Source organism: Oncorhynchus nerka, linkage group LG13, assembly GCF_034236695.1.
Source record: "Oncorhynchus nerka isolate Pitt River linkage group LG13, Oner_Uvic_2.0, whole genome shotgun sequence".
Lineage (NCBI taxonomy): Eukaryota > Metazoa > Chordata > Actinopteri > Salmoniformes > Salmonidae > Oncorhynchus > Oncorhynchus nerka.
In genome coordinates this window covers 19,255,315-19,274,043 of record NC_088408.1, presented here as the reverse complement: position 1 = coordinate 19,274,043, position 18,729 = coordinate 19,255,315, and the positions used below count along the sequence as shown (strand labels likewise).

General features: G+C 46.5%; 1 protein-coding gene across 1 annotated transcript in view; it reads right to left on the bottom strand.

Annotated features, from left to right (window-relative positions):
• LOC115120971 (frizzled-3-like) overlaps positions 1–8,115 on the bottom strand; it is a 55,036-nt gene extending 46,921 nt beyond the window's left edge. Inside the window, exon 1 of the mRNA XM_065026230.1 lies at positions 7,460–8,115. Coding sequence (XP_064882302.1) covers positions 7,460–7,672 — 213 coding nt within the window. The 5' untranslated portion in view covers positions 7,673–8,115. The remainder of the gene's footprint in view (positions 1–7,459) is intronic.
• Positions 8,116–18,729: the final 10,614 nt, after the last annotated feature.

Here is an 18,729-nt window from a genome sequence, read left to right as displayed (position 1 = left end):
CTATATTAACTTAACCAATCATCTTTATTAATTTAACCTATTTTAACATAACCTAGAATTTTTATTAACTTAACCTTAATTAACTTAACCTATAATAACATAACCTTTATAAACTTCACATATATAAACTTCACCTATAACCTTTATATCTTAATCGATAACCTTTATTAATTTAACCTATATTTTATTAACTTAACCTATAACCTTTATTAATTTAACCTATAACCTTTATTAATTTAACCTGTTAACATACATTTTATTAACTTAACCTATAACCTTTATTAACTTAACCTACAATAACATAACTGTCACGATCGTCATAATGATTGGACCAAGGCGCAGCGTGTGTAGAGTTCCACATATTTTAATCAATCGAAACTCACCAAACTAAACAATAAAGCACAAATGAAACGTGAAGCTAACAGTGCTACTAGGCAACTATACATAGACAAGATCCCACAAATCACAATGAGGGAAATGGCTACCTAATGATGATACCCAATCAGAGACAACAATAAACAGTTCTCTCTGATTGGGAACCATAACAGGCCAATATAAACCATTAATCACCTAGATGACCCACCCTAGTCACAATCACACCCAACCAACATAGAGAATAAACAGCTCTCTCTGATTGGGAACCATAACAGGCCAATATAAACCAATAATCACCTAGATGACCCACCCTAGTCACAATCACACCCAACCAACATAGAGAATAAACAGCTCTCTCTGATTGGGAACCATAACAGGCCAATATAAACCATTAATCACCTAGATGACCCACCCTAGTCACAATCACACCCAACCAACATAGAGAATAAACAGCTCTCTATGGTCAGGATGTGACAATAACCTATATTAACTTAACCTATATTAACAGACACACACGCACACACACACACACAAACCCACTCTTCCTATGACTAAGATAGGAGGCACATCCACCAGTCATTCATCATCACCATAGCTTAGCCTACATACTGTATTACACCAGTCATTCATCATGATGTAGAAATGTAGCTCCAGTAGACAGGATCTCATTTCTGTTCAGTCTGGGCTGCCTCCCAGACGTCTGGCTCTATTTAAAGGGATTAGGATCACTGTTTGGCTTGCCGATTCCCACACAAAGCAACCACATCACATTTACATCCAGACATCTTTTGTAAATGCCTTGTACATATCAAATGCAATATTTCTGCTTTCAGATTTTCTATCCACCATGACATAAAGGTGGTGACGTTGATGTGTCATTTTATTATGGTTTAGTGACTGTTGGAACATGAGGCTGGACAAAATAATGAATGAATTCAACCCTCACATACAGTTTTTGAGTGTAGAAATGCCGTTGTTTTGTGTGCTTCACAGCAAGTCGCACTCGCCTGGAAAAAAATATTTTACTGCATTAAATTGGAATATCAAATGCCATGCGCCCTCATCACCAGGGAAAGGACATTATTTTGTGTAGGCTTGATCACTTTCTACTGGAACTGTACTAGTCTGGTTTATTCTGTTGTTTCTGTGTCTTTCAGTAGACTGGTTCACGTACACACCTGTCAACAACATATCCATCAACCTGTCAAATCAATCATGAACATATCCATCAACCTGTCAAATCAATCATGAACATATCCATCAACCTGTCAAATCAATCATGAACTGATCCATCAACCTGTCAAATCAATCATGTCTGAATAGAAAGGGGGAAGATCTGTAAAGGGGGAAGAACAACAGATTTAGGGCAGTTTTGTGGAAAATCTGCAAAACAAAATGTAATTTCCAATTTAGCAGACATACAGTATGTACTGGATGGCGTGAATGCATTCTCTGCGAATGCGTGAACATTGCCTTTAAATTTCAATCGCACTATAGTCCGTTACTTCGGCAATACGGGTTGAATCCAAACATTAGAGCGTATTATAGGATCTCTATGGGAATAAGTTCCTTTATAGTAACCAATCTGTCTGTTCCACCAACCCGGCAGCATTCCTTTTCATTAAACCAACATGACACACCTGGCATCTTCTTCCTAATCAAACCTTATAGATCAAGCCAGCAGGCAAAAACATCATCCACATTTATCTGCTCTGTATAGAATACAACAGGGTGCCAGTCTCCAGTCCGGTGACATGCATTAACCCAGTCCTGTTATGGTGTTACACACACAGACAGTCAGGACAGAGACAGGACATAAAAGAGACAGAGACAGACAGGACAGAGACTCCCTCCTCTCTCTCCCTCTTCCTCTCCTCTCTCTCTGTTCATCCTCTCGCTCCCTCTCATCTCTCTCGCCCTCCCTCTTCCTCCTCTCTCCCCTTCTCTTTCCCTCCCTCTTACCCCCCCCCCCTCTCCCTCCCTCTCTCCCTCCATCTCCTCTCTCCCCCTTCTCCCTCCCTCTCTCTCCCTCTCTCTCTCCCCCTTCTCCCTCTCTCTTCCTCCATCTCCTCTCTCTCTCCCCTTCTCCCTCTCCCTCTCTCCCTCCCTCTCCCTCCCTCTCCTCTCTCTCTCCCCTTTCTCCCTCTCCCCCCTCTCTCCTCTCCCTCTCCCTCTTCCTCCATCTCCTCTCTCTCTCCCCCTTCTCCCTCTCCATCCCTCGCTCTTCCTCCTTCTCTCCTCCTTCCTTCCTTCCTTTTCCCGTCTCTGCTCAATTCTCTACATTACTACCCTAACTGCCATGGCAACGGCTGATGCACCAACGGATGGAGGGACTAGTTTAAGGATGGGCCATGGTGTGTTCAGCAGAGGTCAGAGGGCGGCGAGCGGGGACCACCTCCTGAAAGCCACAGAAAGCCTGCTCCTTTGTTAAAAACACAATTGGGACCTGTTTCCCAGGCAACCATGCAGTGTATCTCAAATGGGGGAAGGGGAGGGAGTGACAGACAAAAGACTGAGATATGGAAGAGGAGAGAGAGGGATAGGCCACCTCCTCCTTCAGATAGCCAGCCATGTCATTCACATAACTGTTAAAAAACACACACAAGCTGTTGTTTGGCGGTAGCCTACGTTCAAATATGACATTTGTAATGTCTTTATTCTTTTGGAATTGTAATGTTTACTGTACATTTTTATTGTTTATTTCACTTTTGTTTATTATCTAGTTCACTTGCTTTGTTAATGTTAACCTATGTTTCCCATGCCAATAAACCCCTTAAATGAGAGAGAGAGAGAGAAAGACTCCATTCAGCTCAGTGTTATAAGCAGTGTATTTGACACTGTTTATTGAGGGTTTGGATCAGATTGAGCTGAGTTTATCAAACCATGACATGGAACATATATTCTGCGCTAGCTACTAGCTATGTGCACACTGTGCATGTCTGTCTGATGGTCATCAGAGACCAGTCAGCCTTTTACATGGATTCACAACGAATGGGTGGAGTACCTCTTTTATATACGACCGTAAACCTTATCTGTAGCGGATACAAATGTATGTCAAATAAGAGCATAACGGTCGGAATGAAAATAATTAATAATTATATAAAACCATTTTTTGTTCATTATTGCTACTTGACCGTTTCATAAATACAGAAAGTATTATATTCAGTCAGCTATACTGTATATTCCACCAAACATTCAATAATCTAATGGTAAAGGCTAGCCAATACAAGACAAACAGAAAACTAGAATCAGCCACCATCCATCCCTATGGCCCCCATACTAGATGGTTATACCACCATTACCAGATTTCTGGCACACTCTAAAAATGCTGGGTTGTTTGGATGTCCCAACAGCTGGGTTGCAGGCATTGGCTCCCTTAGTTGGGTTGTTGATGCTGGGTTATTGACTTATGACCCAGCAGGTCAGCTCAGAAGACTGGAAACACAGCTTAGTAGAGGCATGGCTTTCATATAGTTCGTTTTGGCCACCTTTGAGAGTAAATGTCATTCCAGTTAATCTGTTCTGTTATATTGATATCACATGTTAAGGTTGAACACTGAAACTTTTGTAGCTTTAATGAGTCTTACACAAGTGTATGAGTTGGGGCCTAGTGGTTAGAGCGGTGGGCCAGTAACCAAAAGGTTGCTGGATCGAATCCCAGAGCTGACAAGGTAAAAATCTGTCATTCTGCCCTGAGCAAGGCAGTTAACCCACTGTTCCCCGGGCACCGTGGATGTCGATTAAGGCAACCCCCTGCACCTCTCTGATTCAGAGGGGCTGGGTTAAATGCGGAAGACACATCTCAGTTGAAGGCATTCAGTTGTACAACTGACTAGGTCTCCCCCTTTCCCCAAGAGCCTATATATATCCCAATATTGGGATAGTTACCACTTTGTTACAATAATAATAATACTTTAATACTGATATTAATTTTATATTAAAATATGTAACTTGCAAAAATAATCAAGGAAGATGTAAATTTGCAGTGGACAAACATAACATTATGAACTCTGACATGTTGTCAAAATAAGTGATCTGAAAGCCACGCCCCTAATAGAACATGCCTCCTGGAAATAAGCTGTGGATTACATCTAAAAAGACCCAGATGCTGGGTCAGCGCCGCATGAAAGTGAATAAAAACACAACTGATGGTTAAAGTAACCTATGTTGAGTAATCCAAACAACATGTTGGGTTATTTACGCATGTGTTCTGGCCAACATTTACCCAGTGCTGGGTTACCCAATAACCCAAATTGGGTTGTTTTTAACCCAACATTTATTTTAGAATGCATGTTTACATCAGTATGTTATCTATCTATCTCCTTTCTCTGTTCTACCCATGACAGTCAGATCAGATCGATGACAGGCAGGCAGGCAGGCAGGCAGGCAGGCAGGCAGGCAGGCAGGCAGGCAGGCAGACAGACAGACAGGCAGGCAGGCAGGCAGGCAGGCAGGCAGACAGGCAGGCAGGCAGGCAGGCAGGCAGGCAGGCAGGCAGGCAGGCAGGCAGGCAGGCAGGCTGTAGACACTGAGTGTTCTCCTCCAGAGACAAGTGCTAGTAAGTGATGGTACTAATGTCCCAGCCATGAAGGTTTTTAAAGAAATACCACTTCAGAGGGGTTTCTTTCCAGACAGGGATGAAAGGAAGTCACAATTTCTCCATGTTATAGGCCATCAGATCAAACATCAATCCTCATTTGGCTTTTCTCTTCCTAAAGGCTCTGGTGTTCTCCTATCGACCAGTCGGCCATGCCGAAGCTAGTAGAAAACATGGTGTGTTCATAATCTACTGGGATTCATGTGTTTTCCCAACATCAAACTAGCTTTTGAATGCGCTAACAGAGACATGCTTGTGTGAAAGCATGTCTAATCAAACTGAACAGTTGTGTCTAATCAAAAGCCTCTAGTGTACATTCAAACAAAACAAGTGTGAAAACCATGGGCTGAAAGACAACAGTGAAGATTCACTCACCTGGCTTGTAATATAGTAGTTAGAAAAGTGGGTTGGTTCATAGGGAACTAGGGCCGTTTTTGTACTTTGTAAATGTATGCTAGTCATTTTAAGGACAAAATGCGATGACTGCTATGGGTTATGAATCACAACCGACTAAACCCCTCTAACAGAGGTTGGGATCTCGGGAATATTTTGGGAATGCTACAAGGAATGGCATCATGGGAATGTGGTGGGATATTTAAAAGAGATAAGCTGGGTTGATTCAGAGCAGATGTGATGTAGTGTGATGCCTCTATCTCCTGAGGCTAGGGCACATTTAGAGCAGAGGGTAGTTACATAAGATGGGTAGTGGTGGAGAGTTGGGTTGGGGGGCATGGGGAATTGGGTGGATGGATGGATGTATCCGATGGATGGATCAGATCGATGGACGTATGGGTGGATAAATGGATAGATGGATAGATTGATGGATGGGGGGGATGTATGGATGGATCAGATCGATGGACGTATGGGTGGATAGATGGATCAGATGCATAGATTGATGGATGGGGGGGGGTGTATGGATGGATCAGATGGGGAATGGATGGATGGATCAGATGGATGGATGGATTAGATGGGGAATGGATGGATGGATCAGATGAATGGATCAGATGAATGGATCAGATGAATGGATGGATGGGGGGATAGTAAGGCAAGGAAGCACACCTGCAAAGTACTGGATAGATTAAATATGCATACCACTAGGATCAGATGAACCTAATAGGCCATGCATCTGCTCTCTGATTGAGTTCATATGCCAACAATCAACAATCAAGCCGGTTACATAAAGTGGGGTTCATAGTCTTTAAAGCAGATAGGACTTAAAATCGTCTCTAGTTGCTGTTGGCCTGTCTGTCACAACAGAAACAGCAGGTTGCTGTTGGCCTGTCTGTCACAACAGAAACAGCAAGATGCTGTTGGCCTGTCTGTCACAACAGAAACAGCAGGATGCTGTTGGCCTGTCTGTCTCAACAGAAACAGCAGGATGCTGTTGGCCTGTCTGTCTCAACAGAAACAGCAGGTTGCTGTTGGCCTGTCTGTCTCAACAGAAACAGCAGGTTGCTGTTGGCCTGTCTGTCTCAACAGAAACAGCAGGATGCTGTTGGCCTGTCTGTCTCAACAGAAACAGCAGGTTGCTGTTGGCCTGTCTGTCACAACAGAAACAGCAGGATGCTGTTGGCCTGTCTGTCACAACAGAAACAGCAGGTTGCTGTTGGCCTGTCTGTCTCAACAGAAACAGCAGGTTGCTGTTGGCCTGTCTGTCTCAACAGAAACAGCAGGTTGCTGTTGTCCTGTCTGTCTCAACAGAAACAGCAGGTTGCTGTTGGCCTGTCTGTCTCAACAGAAACAGCAGGATGCTGTTGGCCTGTCTGTCTCAACAGAAACAGCAGGATGCTGTTGGCCTGTCTGTCACAACAGAAACAGCAGGTTGCTGTTGGCCTGTCTGTCTCAACAGAAACAGCAGGTTGCTGTTGGCCTGTCTGTCACAACAGAAACAGCAGGTTGCTGTTGGCCTGTCTGTCTCAACAGAAACAGCAGGATGCTGTTGGCCTGTCTGTCTCAACAGAAACAGCAGGATGCTGTTGGCCTGTCTGTCACAACAGAAACAGCAGGTTTCTAAGAGGAACCATTTAAATCTGCAGCAGACTGCTAGACCAGCACGCAATTCACTTCACAGCCTCACTTAATAGTTGATGGTTTTAAAAATGGTCTCAAAAGAAATGTTAAAAGTTCATTTATCCCATAATGTTTTGGTAATACGTTCTCAGTCCACTGGGTTAGAGGAGTCGACTGAACGTAGGCTACCGCTTTGACATTATCAACAATAGTTACCCATGCCAGCACTGTCTGCTACTGTTACCATGTCCATGGGGCAGACAGATAGACCACTGAGTCTGGCACAGATAAGGACAGTACAGTTTCAGTCTCTTCAGCCAGACACACAGTACTCCTCAAGCACTTGATTAAACCCAGCAGCAATAATCTTACTATCCCAACTAAATGCCTGAAATATGAGAGAGAGAGAAAGAGAAAGAGAAAGAGAAAGAGAGAGAGAGAGAGAGAGAGAGAGAGAGAGAGAAAGACTGTGTTTACCTCCATGGCGAGCGCGGCAGTCTGCTGGTCGTAGTGGTTGAGGTGGTTGGGCATGAAGGTGGAGTTATAGGACAGCCCCTGACACAGACGCAGGGTGATGGGTTCACAGGTGAACATGCTGTGGCTCCCGGCTGCAGACTCCATGGGGATGGCCTCCACCACCACCGCTGGAGGCATCAGCATGGACACACACAGCACCCACAGCAGCTCCATGGTCCCCGCAGGCTGGTGCACGGACAGGGACAGGGTTAGGGAAGAACCCAGGCTGCGGACAGGGACAGGGTTAGGGAAGAACCCAGGCCGCGGACAGGGTTAGGGAAGAACCCAGGCTGCGGACAGGGTTAGGGAAGAACCCAGGCTGCGGACAGGGACAGGGTTAGGGAAGAACCCAGGCTGCGGACAGGGACAGGGTTAGGGAAGAACCCAGGCTGCGGACAGGGACAGGGTTAGGGAAGAACCCAGGCTGCGGACAGGGACAGGGTTAGGGAAGAACCCAGGCTGCGGACAGGGACAGGGTTAGGGAAGAACCCAGGCTGCGGACAGGGACAGGGTTAGGGAAGAACCCAGGCTGCGGACAGGGACAGGGTTAGGGAAGAACCCAGGCTGCGGACAGGGACAGGGTTAGGGAAGAACCCAGGCTGCGGACAGGGACAGGGTTAGGGAAGAACCCAGGCTGCGGACAGGGACAGGGTTAGGGAAGAACCCAGGCTGTGGACAGGGACAGGGTTAGGGAAGAACCCAGGCTGTGGACAGGGACAGGCTGAATCATCAGCCTCATTCACAAAGCAGTAGGTCGGTGATGGAGAGCAAAGTGTTTGGATACAGGTAAGTGGCGATCAGGGGAGAGACTGGCCCTGTTCCTGGTCTCAGAGTGTACCAGTCTGTGTGTGTAAAAAGATGGCTGCCATGGCTGAGGCTGACTGTCTCCATCACCCTCATGAATCATAGGATCTTCATCACCTGAGCATGAGGCCTGGCTTTGGGTTGTCTGACCACAGGAGTCCCCTTCTCACCACATAAACAGGTTATAAACAATGATTTAGGTCAGAGAGTGGATCCCTGCAATAGGTGTAGATGTCAAGGGATCTGGGGCAAAAATAGACAGAAACAATTAAGTACATTGTAGCCTGAATAATACCTGATTGCAAATGTCAATAACTGCACTCGATCTGACTAAAATTAATTTTACATCTTTGCTCAATATTTTAAGGGGCTCTTTAGAAAAAAATGATCCATTATTGTCCTTTAATGACAATTAGAATATGGTATGTGGATATGGAATAAATTCATTAGTAAAATGTGTACACTAATTCTATCTACGTAGTAACAGTAGGCTACCATCATAGTCAGTGCTTTACTTGGGCAGGAGCTGTCCGGAGCGCCATACCAGCACTTCACAGTTTTGGGGAATTGTGTACCAGCTACTCTATAAAACAAAGTAGATTATCGCCGGTCCAGATTTACAGACTGGGCAAAAAAAGTTTATCAAAGCAGAATGAAGGCGGGATATGCATTAAAGAGCAATGGAGAGTGGACATTAATTTCCTGATTATGCTTTGTTCAAGTTTATTTGCCGCTAATCTGTGAATCTCTTTGCCAACCTGAATGCGCATGATACGCTGTTCCAAACTGTCAAATGACGGGTTGTAAAGGTCCTGAAAAGATTATGGAAATGTGTTTAAAATATTTTTGTTAATGAAATTCATGAAGGAATAGAATTTTAATATTATCAATCATTTAAAAATCTACATATCAGCCATTATCGAAATGACCCTTTAGTGATTGTGTGTGTGTGTGTGTGTGTGTGTGTGTGTCAGTGCGACTGGGCCGTTGCCCAAGGAGAGAGAGCGCGACATTTCAGCAGCACGTATAAAATAATGACAGACAACTAGATAGCCAATTCAAAACAGAACTTGTAGCAGTTGTCACGCTAGTTAACCATTGCTAACTAAGCATTCATGTGGTTGTCGCCTTTCCACTGGCACTAAATAAATCTGCACCATTGGAAAGCTATGATTCACCTCTATTAAACAGTAGCCATGTAATTACGAAAACGTACAAAATATTCTAATAAACGAATTGACAAATTACTTGCTGTGCATAGATCTCCCCTGAAACATGAATATTTGAGCCTTATATATAAACATGTCTAGTTAGATACCTTGCTTTGAAGTAGGCTACCTTATCCATTTGATCCCTGATTCATTGAATTAGGGAATTATTTTATAAAAGACAAAAGTATTTGGTTCTAATGTTCTAAAGTTTTATATCAAGGGTGTCAACCATTCTCCAGGATAGCTCATGTGTGTGCAGCCCAAACATCAACCGCTCAACAGGACCTCACGTGGATGCGGAGGACCTTGATAAGCAGACGTGGGTGTTTCAGGGTTGGATCAAAAGACAAAACTACATGGGATTATACACAGCAGCCTTCCAGTGTCAATAATGCTTACGTGTTCGTGTAGGCTATAATGATAGTCATGAACATTTGGTTAAAAGTAGTGGAAAATGTGTATGAACCGTTAACAGTGAATGATCAGAGGTCTCTATCATAATTTAATTTGTGAACTTCAGTGAACATTGTCTAATGGACCGACATAGAAAAAGACAGCAGCACTTCTAATAACACAGTTATAGCACAGAAATGTGCATTGTATCTTGTCTCTGTAAATATGCACACATCCTGTAGGAAGATAATTATTCCCAAAAGCTCTTTTCCACAGCATTCTTTACTACCGCTACCATGCCATTATTACTAAAGAACAGCGTGCACTTTCAAATATGACACGTAAGATGACCAAAATGTTGACACAATATGTGATACGAAAAAAATGTATATACCGGTAATGTAGTCAAATTACCGTGCGTAATAGCATTTACTCACGCCTTCGGCTGGCTTTTTGTGCATAACATGCTTAGAACAATGTTACAAAACTACAGGTAGACACAACAGTGACGACATAAAAGTGTAGTAGTTTTTATTTGTCAAAGCCAGCTGGTCACTCCACCGACCGCGTAATGGCCAAACCAATGTTATCCATTCCGACAAAATAAAATGTAGCAGAACAAAAGATGACGGTTGAGCTTCTTCGTCTCAACTGATGTTTAATATATGAAGGCTAGTCTACATGAACTGAATCACTACAAGCGTATTGCGATGGTAAATTGTTAGTACCATCCCGCCAGCAGTATTGGCAATAGGCTACATGTGTTTGCAATAAACATACCATATTTAGAAGAGTGACAGAAAACATAATCAAATAAGATTTACCTTTCTGTCGGCAGTTTTTTTTCTACGTGTCGGGGTTTTCCCACTCACCGAGCCCGTAACAATGAGTGAATAGCCCACTCCTCTCCTCTCGGTTTACGAACGCGATAATGTTATCGAAGAACGAGAGCGCGCATTAAACGCGGACGCGCCAATTTAAACCAATGCCTTTTCTATATTGCAGTAGTTGTCTGTAGCCCTATGAATATGTTCTAATATTTACCTTAGCCTACTGAAAACAAAATACAATTTCAGTTTTGAAATGACAAATGTGTCACACAAATGTGTAAAACTAATTCAAAAAGTAAATTTGTCATTTCAAAACTGAAATTGTATTTTGTTTTCAGTAGGCTAAGGTAAATATTAGAACATATTCATAGGGCTGAAGGCCTACCTGGAATACAATAAAAACTATGTGGATAACATATTTCTCTATTTTTTACGTTTTTATTTGATTCCAGGAAGAGGCCTTTAGTGGGTGTAAGGAATTGCTATTTCGTATGCAGGTGACTAACTTACTGCTAATTACATGGCTACAACTCACAGTAAAGCCTGTGGGGTCCCCTACAGGATAGCTCCCACATTACACACATAATCTCCCTTTTTTAACCGAACACTGTGTGCCCGAAGAAGATCCTACGATGGTGGACAGACAACTGAGCCAATGGCGGAAGACTACAGACTACAACCAGCTGAACCAATCCGGAGATCCGATCTTCCTAGGGTCAACCTACTTTCTGTGACGTATATAAGAGCTGTGCTGACTGTTTACGCTCTCTCTGCCTGCCGTTCCACACGAACTAACGGAAGAGCCGTAATTACGTTGTAATACATATTTTCACTCTGAATAAACTGTTTACTTGTCATAAAATTTACCACTTAGTCTGAATCGATCCTTGACCGGCTCACCCATCTACATATCCAATTGCTAACATGGGGCACACACATGTGTAAATAGTCTAAGTTATTACTTCATATTGCAACACGAAGCACATGCATGCGGCTCCTTGTGTGTGAGTGTGTGTGGTTTGTATTTCGGTCGGTGGCAACAGCGCCACCCTTGTGTGTCAAGCGGTGTTTGTGCCGCTCATTTCGTTGCTCTTGACGACGCAAAGCAGCGACAGTGACAGGGTTTATAGAGAAGGGAGGTGAACCCTAGGCAGGGACGCCGCTATGGATTTTAGGCCTGATGAAAATATATCACATTGGGCCTCACCACCACAGGCCACACCAACCCTGCGCAATTGCTGTACCCACACACCTCCAGAACTCAATCGACCCATTCAAAGCTTTAAATAACTCTACGTTTGCAGGCTTGCAACTCTCTTGTAATCCAATATCTACTGTCCGATATTTACTGACAGTGAGCTGTGAAAATATAACACTGTGCAGACATGCATGCAACATTCTGCATACAGTGGAATTCACTATCTGATGCAAGACGGATATCCTCTATAAGACATGTGCTAAAAGCCATCTTTTACAGTTTAAATGTCATTTTAATGGTAAAATTCTTGAATGGAAAATTTTCTTAACATTAAAATATATATAACTTAAATATACATTAACCTTTTCAATGAAAATAAATGAACATTATCATCTATAGAATGATATAACAAACAAAATAATAAAATCAGCAGTAGATTTCTGAACTAAGTACACATACCAACTGGAAAATAAGCAGCTGTAAAAGTGGAAATGGAAAACAAAATGGAAATGAAAAGGCCTGATGGTGGCGCTAGAGGAAAGGTCAAGTGGTCACCAAATCAATAGGGTTCTTCCACTTGGGGTCTTGATAGTGCAAAACAAATTATGGCAATCCAGCCATTGCTTTGAGATATATCTTGTTCTCAGTCTTGCACCCAGCCTGTGGGCATTGTGTGTAGTGATCCAATATCCATATCCATGCCATCTAACAGTTAGCACTGACCCCTTGCTCAGCCTTAATCACCAAGTGCCCAGCCTTTTTGCTAGTAAAGTCACTGATCAAGTCTTGAAGTCCAGCTTTCTAGCTACGTAGCTGACTTTCAATGGGACAGCATGACAAGACTGCAAAGCCTGTCCAGGGACATAGCGAACCTCAAATAGTTTAAAAAAATCAGTTTTAGTTTACTGAAAGCTCTCTCGCCACCAGCAACAGTCACAGGCAGTGTGCAAAATATACGTAAAGCAACGCACACTTCTCCAAAAATGCTTTGCAGCTGCATCTTACAAGTTGCATTCAGGAGACCAAGAGGGAACAAGTTAGGAGGGAAAGTGGCAGCATATACAGTGTTCAGGTGTCTTACTTCATGTTGAAACTCAGGTGTCAGATCTCTGGAATACTTCATGATCAGTGGTTGGCACACAGAAGGAACTTTATCCTCACTAATCTGCCCAACTTTCAGAACAGCAGAAAATTATTCTACATTTTTTTCAGTGGTGTGGAGCTTAGTGTCCAAGTCACTTATGATGTTGTCCAAAGCAGTAAAACACCTTGTGTTCGGAAACACCGTTGCTGCACTGTCCTGAGCCGTCTCCTCTTGAGAGATCTCATCATGGAATCTCTTCCTTTTCCTCTGGCAGCTGTGTTCCTTGCTAAATTGAGGTACAACATCCATTTGCGTAGCAATCAGTGTTGCCTCAGACAGGAGAGACTCCCATCCATCTCTAAAAGCCTCCAACTCCAAGAGCCTCCATCTCTAAGAGCCTGCATCTCTTCCTTTAAGTCTCTGATATTGGCTGCCTCTGTGTCAAGTGCAATTTTTCCTGACTGGAGAATCACATTCCTGTCCTCAATGCATTGCAGTACCTGCAATTATGCCACTGACATGTCATTCAACACAATGCTGCTCACCTCCTCCTTCAGTTGGGAGTAGGGCTGGTTCAGGGGTATGGGGATGGGGAGACAGGGCTGGTTCAGGAGTATGGGGATGGGGAGACAGGGCTGGTTCAGGAGTATGGGGATGGGGAGACAGGGCTGGTTCAGGGGGATGGGGAGACAGGGCTGGTTCAGGGGGATGGGGAGGCAGGGCTGGTTCAGGAGGATGGGGAGACAGGGCTGGTTCAGGGGGATGGGGAGACAGGGCTGGTTCAGGGGGATGGGGAGACAGGGCTGGTTCAGGGGATGGGGAGACAGGGCTGGTTCAGGGGGGATGGGGAGACAGGGCTGGTCAGGGGGATCAGGGCTGGGGGATGGGGAGACAGGGCTGGTTCAGGGGATGGGGGATCAGGGGGGGAGACAGGGCTGGTTCAGGGGGGATGGGGATGGGGAGACAGGGCTGGTTCAGGTGGATGGGGATGGGGAGACAGGGCTGGTTCAGGTGGATGGGGATGGGGAGACAGGGCTGGTTCAGGGGGATGGGGATGGGGAGACAGGGCTGGTTCAGGGGGATGGGGATGGGGAGGCAGGGCTGGTTCAGGGGTATGGGGATGGGGAGGCAGGGCTGGTTCAGGGGGATGGGGAGACAGGGCTGGTTCAGGGGGATGGGGAGACAGGGCTGGTTCAGGGGGATGGGGAGACAGGGCTGGTTCAGGGGGATGGGGAGACAGGGCTGGTTCAGGGGGATGGGGAGACAGGGCTGGTTCAGGGGTATGGGGATGGGGAGGCAGGGCTGGTTCAGGGGGATGGGGAGACAGGGCTGGTTCAGGGGGATGGGGAGACAGGGCTGGTCCAGGGGGATGGGGAGGCAGGGCTGGTTCAGGGGGATGGGGATGGGGAGGCAGGGCTGGTTCAGGGGGATGGGGAGACAGGGCTGGTTCAGGGGGATGGGGAGACAGGGCTGGTCCAGGGGGATGGGGAGGCAGGGCTGGTTCAGGGGGATGGGGAGACAGGGCTGGTTCAGGGGGATGGGGAGACAGGGCTGGTTCAGGGGGATGGGGATGGGGAGGCAGGGCTGGTTCAGTGGTATGGGGATGGGGAGGCAGGGGAAACAGGGCTGGTTCAGGGGGATGGGGAGACAGGGCTGGATCAGGGGTATGGGGATGGGGAGGCAGGGCTGGTTCAGGGGGATGGGGATGGGGAGACAGGGCTGGTTCAGGGGGATGGGGAGACAGGGCTGGTTCAGGGGGATGGGGAGACAGGGCTGGTTCAGGGGGATGGGGATGGGGAGGCAGGGCTGGGTTCATGGGGATGGGGATGGGGAGACAGGGCTGGTTCAGGGGATGGGGATGGGGAGGCAGGCTGGTTCAGTGGGGGATGGGGAGGGAGACAGGGCTGGTTCAGGGGGATGGGGAGACAGGGCTGGTTCAGGGGGACGGGGATGGGGAGACAGGGCTGGTTAGGGGGATGGGGAGGCAGGGGAGACAGGGCTGGTTCAGGGGGATGGGGATGGGGAGGCAGGGCTGGTTCAGGGGGATGGGGAGACAGGGCTGGTTCAGGGGGATGGGGATGCAGAGCTGGTTCAGGGGGATGGGGATGGGGAGGCAGGGCTGGTTCAGTGGTATGGGGATGGGGAGGCAGGGGAGACAGGGCTGGTTCAGGGGGATGGGGAGACAGGGCTGGTTCAGGGGTATGGGGATGGGGACAGGGCTGGTTCAGTGGTAGGGGGATGGGGAGGCAGGGCTGGTTCAGGGGGATGGGGATGGGGAGGCAGGGCTGGTTCAGGGGTATGGGGATGGGGAGGAGGCAGGGCTGGTTCAGGGGGATGGGGAGACAGGGCTGGTTCAGGGGTATGGGGATGGGGAGGCAGGGCTGGTTCAGTGGGGGATGGGGAGGCAGGGCTGGTTCATGGGGATGGGGAGGCAGGGCTGGTTCAGGGGGATGGGGAGGCAGGGCTGGTTCAGGGGGATGGGGAGGACAGGGCTGGTTCAGGGGGATGGGGAGACAGGGCTGGTTCAGGGGGATGGGGAGACAGGGCTGGTTCAGGGGGATGGGGAGGCAGGGCTGGTTCAGGGGGATGGGGAGACAGGGCTGGTTCAGGGGATGGGGAGACAGGGCTGGTCCAGGGGGATGGGGAGACAGGGCTGGTTCAGGGGATGGGGAGACAGGGCTGGTTCAGGGGGATGGGGAGGCAGGGCTGGTTCAGGGGGATGGGGAGGCAGGGCTGGTTCAGGGGGGATGGGGAGACAGGGCTGGTTCAGGGGGATGGGGAGACAGGGCTGGTCCAGGGGATGGGGAGACAGGGCTGGTTCAGGGGATGGGGAGGACAGGGCTGGTTCAGGGGATGGGGAGACAGGGCTGGTTCAGGGGGATGGGGAGACAGGGCTGGTTCAGGGGGATGGGGAGACAGGGCTGGTTCAGGGGGATGGGGAGACAGGGCTGGTTCAGGGGGATGGGGAGACAGGGCTGGTTCAGGGTGATGGGGATGGGGAGACAGGGCTGGTTCAGGGGGATGGGGGATGGGGATGGGGAGACAGGGCTGGTTCAGGGGGATGGGGAGACAGGGCTGGTTCAGGGGATGGGGAGACAGGGCTGGTTCAGGGGGATGGGGAGGCAGGGCTGGTTCAGGGGGGATGGGGATGGGGAGACAGGGCTGGTTCAGGGGGATGGGGATGGGGAGACAGGGCTGGTTCAGGGGGATGGGGATGGGGAGACAGGGCTGGTTCAGGTGATGGGGATGGGGAGACAGGGCTGGTTCAGGTGTATGGGGATGGGGAGACGGCGCTGCTGAGCCTGAAGCTGCATCTGTTGGGCCTGGCACCAGGCAGGGGCAGGGACAACTGATTTAGTATGAATAGCTTGCTAAAAGTTCACCTGCATTGATTAAATGTTTTATACAAAGGTTCTTTGGATGTTTACTTTTTGCTAAAAACAAGAAAAGAAAAATAAACCGTTAGTTTTATTAATACATTGTAATTAAAATGTTCTATTAATGATGATAGGTTAATCATTTAATATTTTAAAAAATTTACCTAATGTTTGAATAATTTTTTAGGGCCCCTGTCAGTCACAGGCCCTTAGGACCATTCTAACTGGCGCATCAACTTTCCCCCACACCGTTTGAACAGGGAGTCTGGAAGAGACACTACGTAGAGACAGTACTGGAGCTCCACATCGGCAAACCGAAGGTGAGTGACTGGGGGCCTGGACAGTGTTTAAAACAACCTGTAAGGAACAGACACAGTTCCTGTGTGTGTGTGTGTGTGTGTGTGTGTGTGTGTGTGTGTGTGTGTGTGTGTGTGTGTGTGTGTGTGTGTGTGTGTGTGTGTGTGTTCAGACTCCCTCAAAGCAGTAGTTCATCATCCCAGAGGTGACGTCCATAAACGCTGTGACCTTAGACCAATAAGAAAGTATCCTCAGAGAGGTGCTTTCCGCACCCCAGGTCCAGTGAGAGATGGGCGATGGCAGCACCACAAGGGGGTCCCAGCCTTAGGGGCTGCCCCCTTGGAGGGGTACAGACATACACCCCACTGACACGGAGATTGAACTACCTGGAGAATCTGGACCCCATAGAGCATGGCGTAAGAATACTTCCTCTGGTAGTTTGTGTGTGTGTATAGTGAAATTTACATCAGTCTTAAAATACAAAGCATTTACCATACCATTGCATTCATTCCCAAATGAAAGCACAACCTATCATGCACTGCACCTGTGGCCTGGGATAAATACAGTTGTATTGAATTGAACAAATCAGCACATCGGATTAAGTAGGTTTAAAATTCCCATGTAACTTGACCTGGTGTTCCTGTGACATGATCTAAGTAAAAAACAGCGGGGTGATCATCACCAACCAGGCCAAGCCAGACAATACAACGAATAAAGAGCTGTCGAAATACAATTCTAAACTACACAAGGCCAAGCCAGTCAACACAAAGAAGAGCTGTCTGCAGTCATTCACTAGTAAGCACCTCTTACTTAATAGAATGTGACACAGTTGTTCTTCTATCCTCATGGGGACCTCAAAATAATTTCCATTGAAAATTCTATTTTCCCTAACCCATAACCCTAAAACACTAACCCTGATTCTAACCGTAACCCTAAACCCTAACCTTAAAATAGCGTTTGTCCTCATGATGGCATGGGAAATAACCACACAAGAGAGAATTTTCCTTGTTTTACTATCCTTGTGGGGAATTTAGGTTATTTTAGGTCCCCCACAAGGATAGATGAACCAACCCATACACCAGAGGCATCATGCATATGGAATAGACTTCATATGGAAATGTATGTTAATACACTACCCAGGGGACTGTGTGTGTGTGTCAGTGAGGACAAAAACACTGATGCTGCTTCAGGGGAGGGGCAGAGAAAAATTCTAAAGTGTTTCCATCTACAGAAATACCAAACTAAAAGATAAAACACCTAAATATATTGTAAATAATACAATAAGTAGTTGACTAATTCTCTCATTTGACAACTTAGACACGGACATGGACAATACAGACACTATAACATGTAGACAAACAGTACACCGTACAGTACAGCATACACCACAATACACCATACAGTACACCGTACGCCATACACCATACACTACACCATACGCCATACAGTACACTATACAGTACAATACACCATACAGTACAGTACGCCATACAGTACAATACACCATACAGTACAATACACCATACAGTACAGTACGCCATACAGTACACCACACAGTACAATACACCATACAGTACAGTACGCCATACAGTACAATACACCATACAGTACAATACACCATACAGTACAATACACCATACAGTACGCCATACAGTACAATACACCATACAGTACAGTACGCCATACAGTACAGTACACCATACAGTACAATACACCATACAGTACAATACACCATACAGTACAGTACGCCATACAGTACACCATACAGTACAATACACCATACAGTACAGTACGCCATACAGTACAGTACGCCATACAGTACACCATACAGTACAATACACCATACAGTACAGTACAGTACACCATACAGTACAATACACCATACAGTACAATACGCCATACAGTACAATACACCATACAGTACAGTACAGTACACCATACAGTACAATACACCATACAGTACAATACACCATACAGTACAGTACGCCATACAGTACACCATGCAGTACAATACACCATACAGTACAGTACGCCATA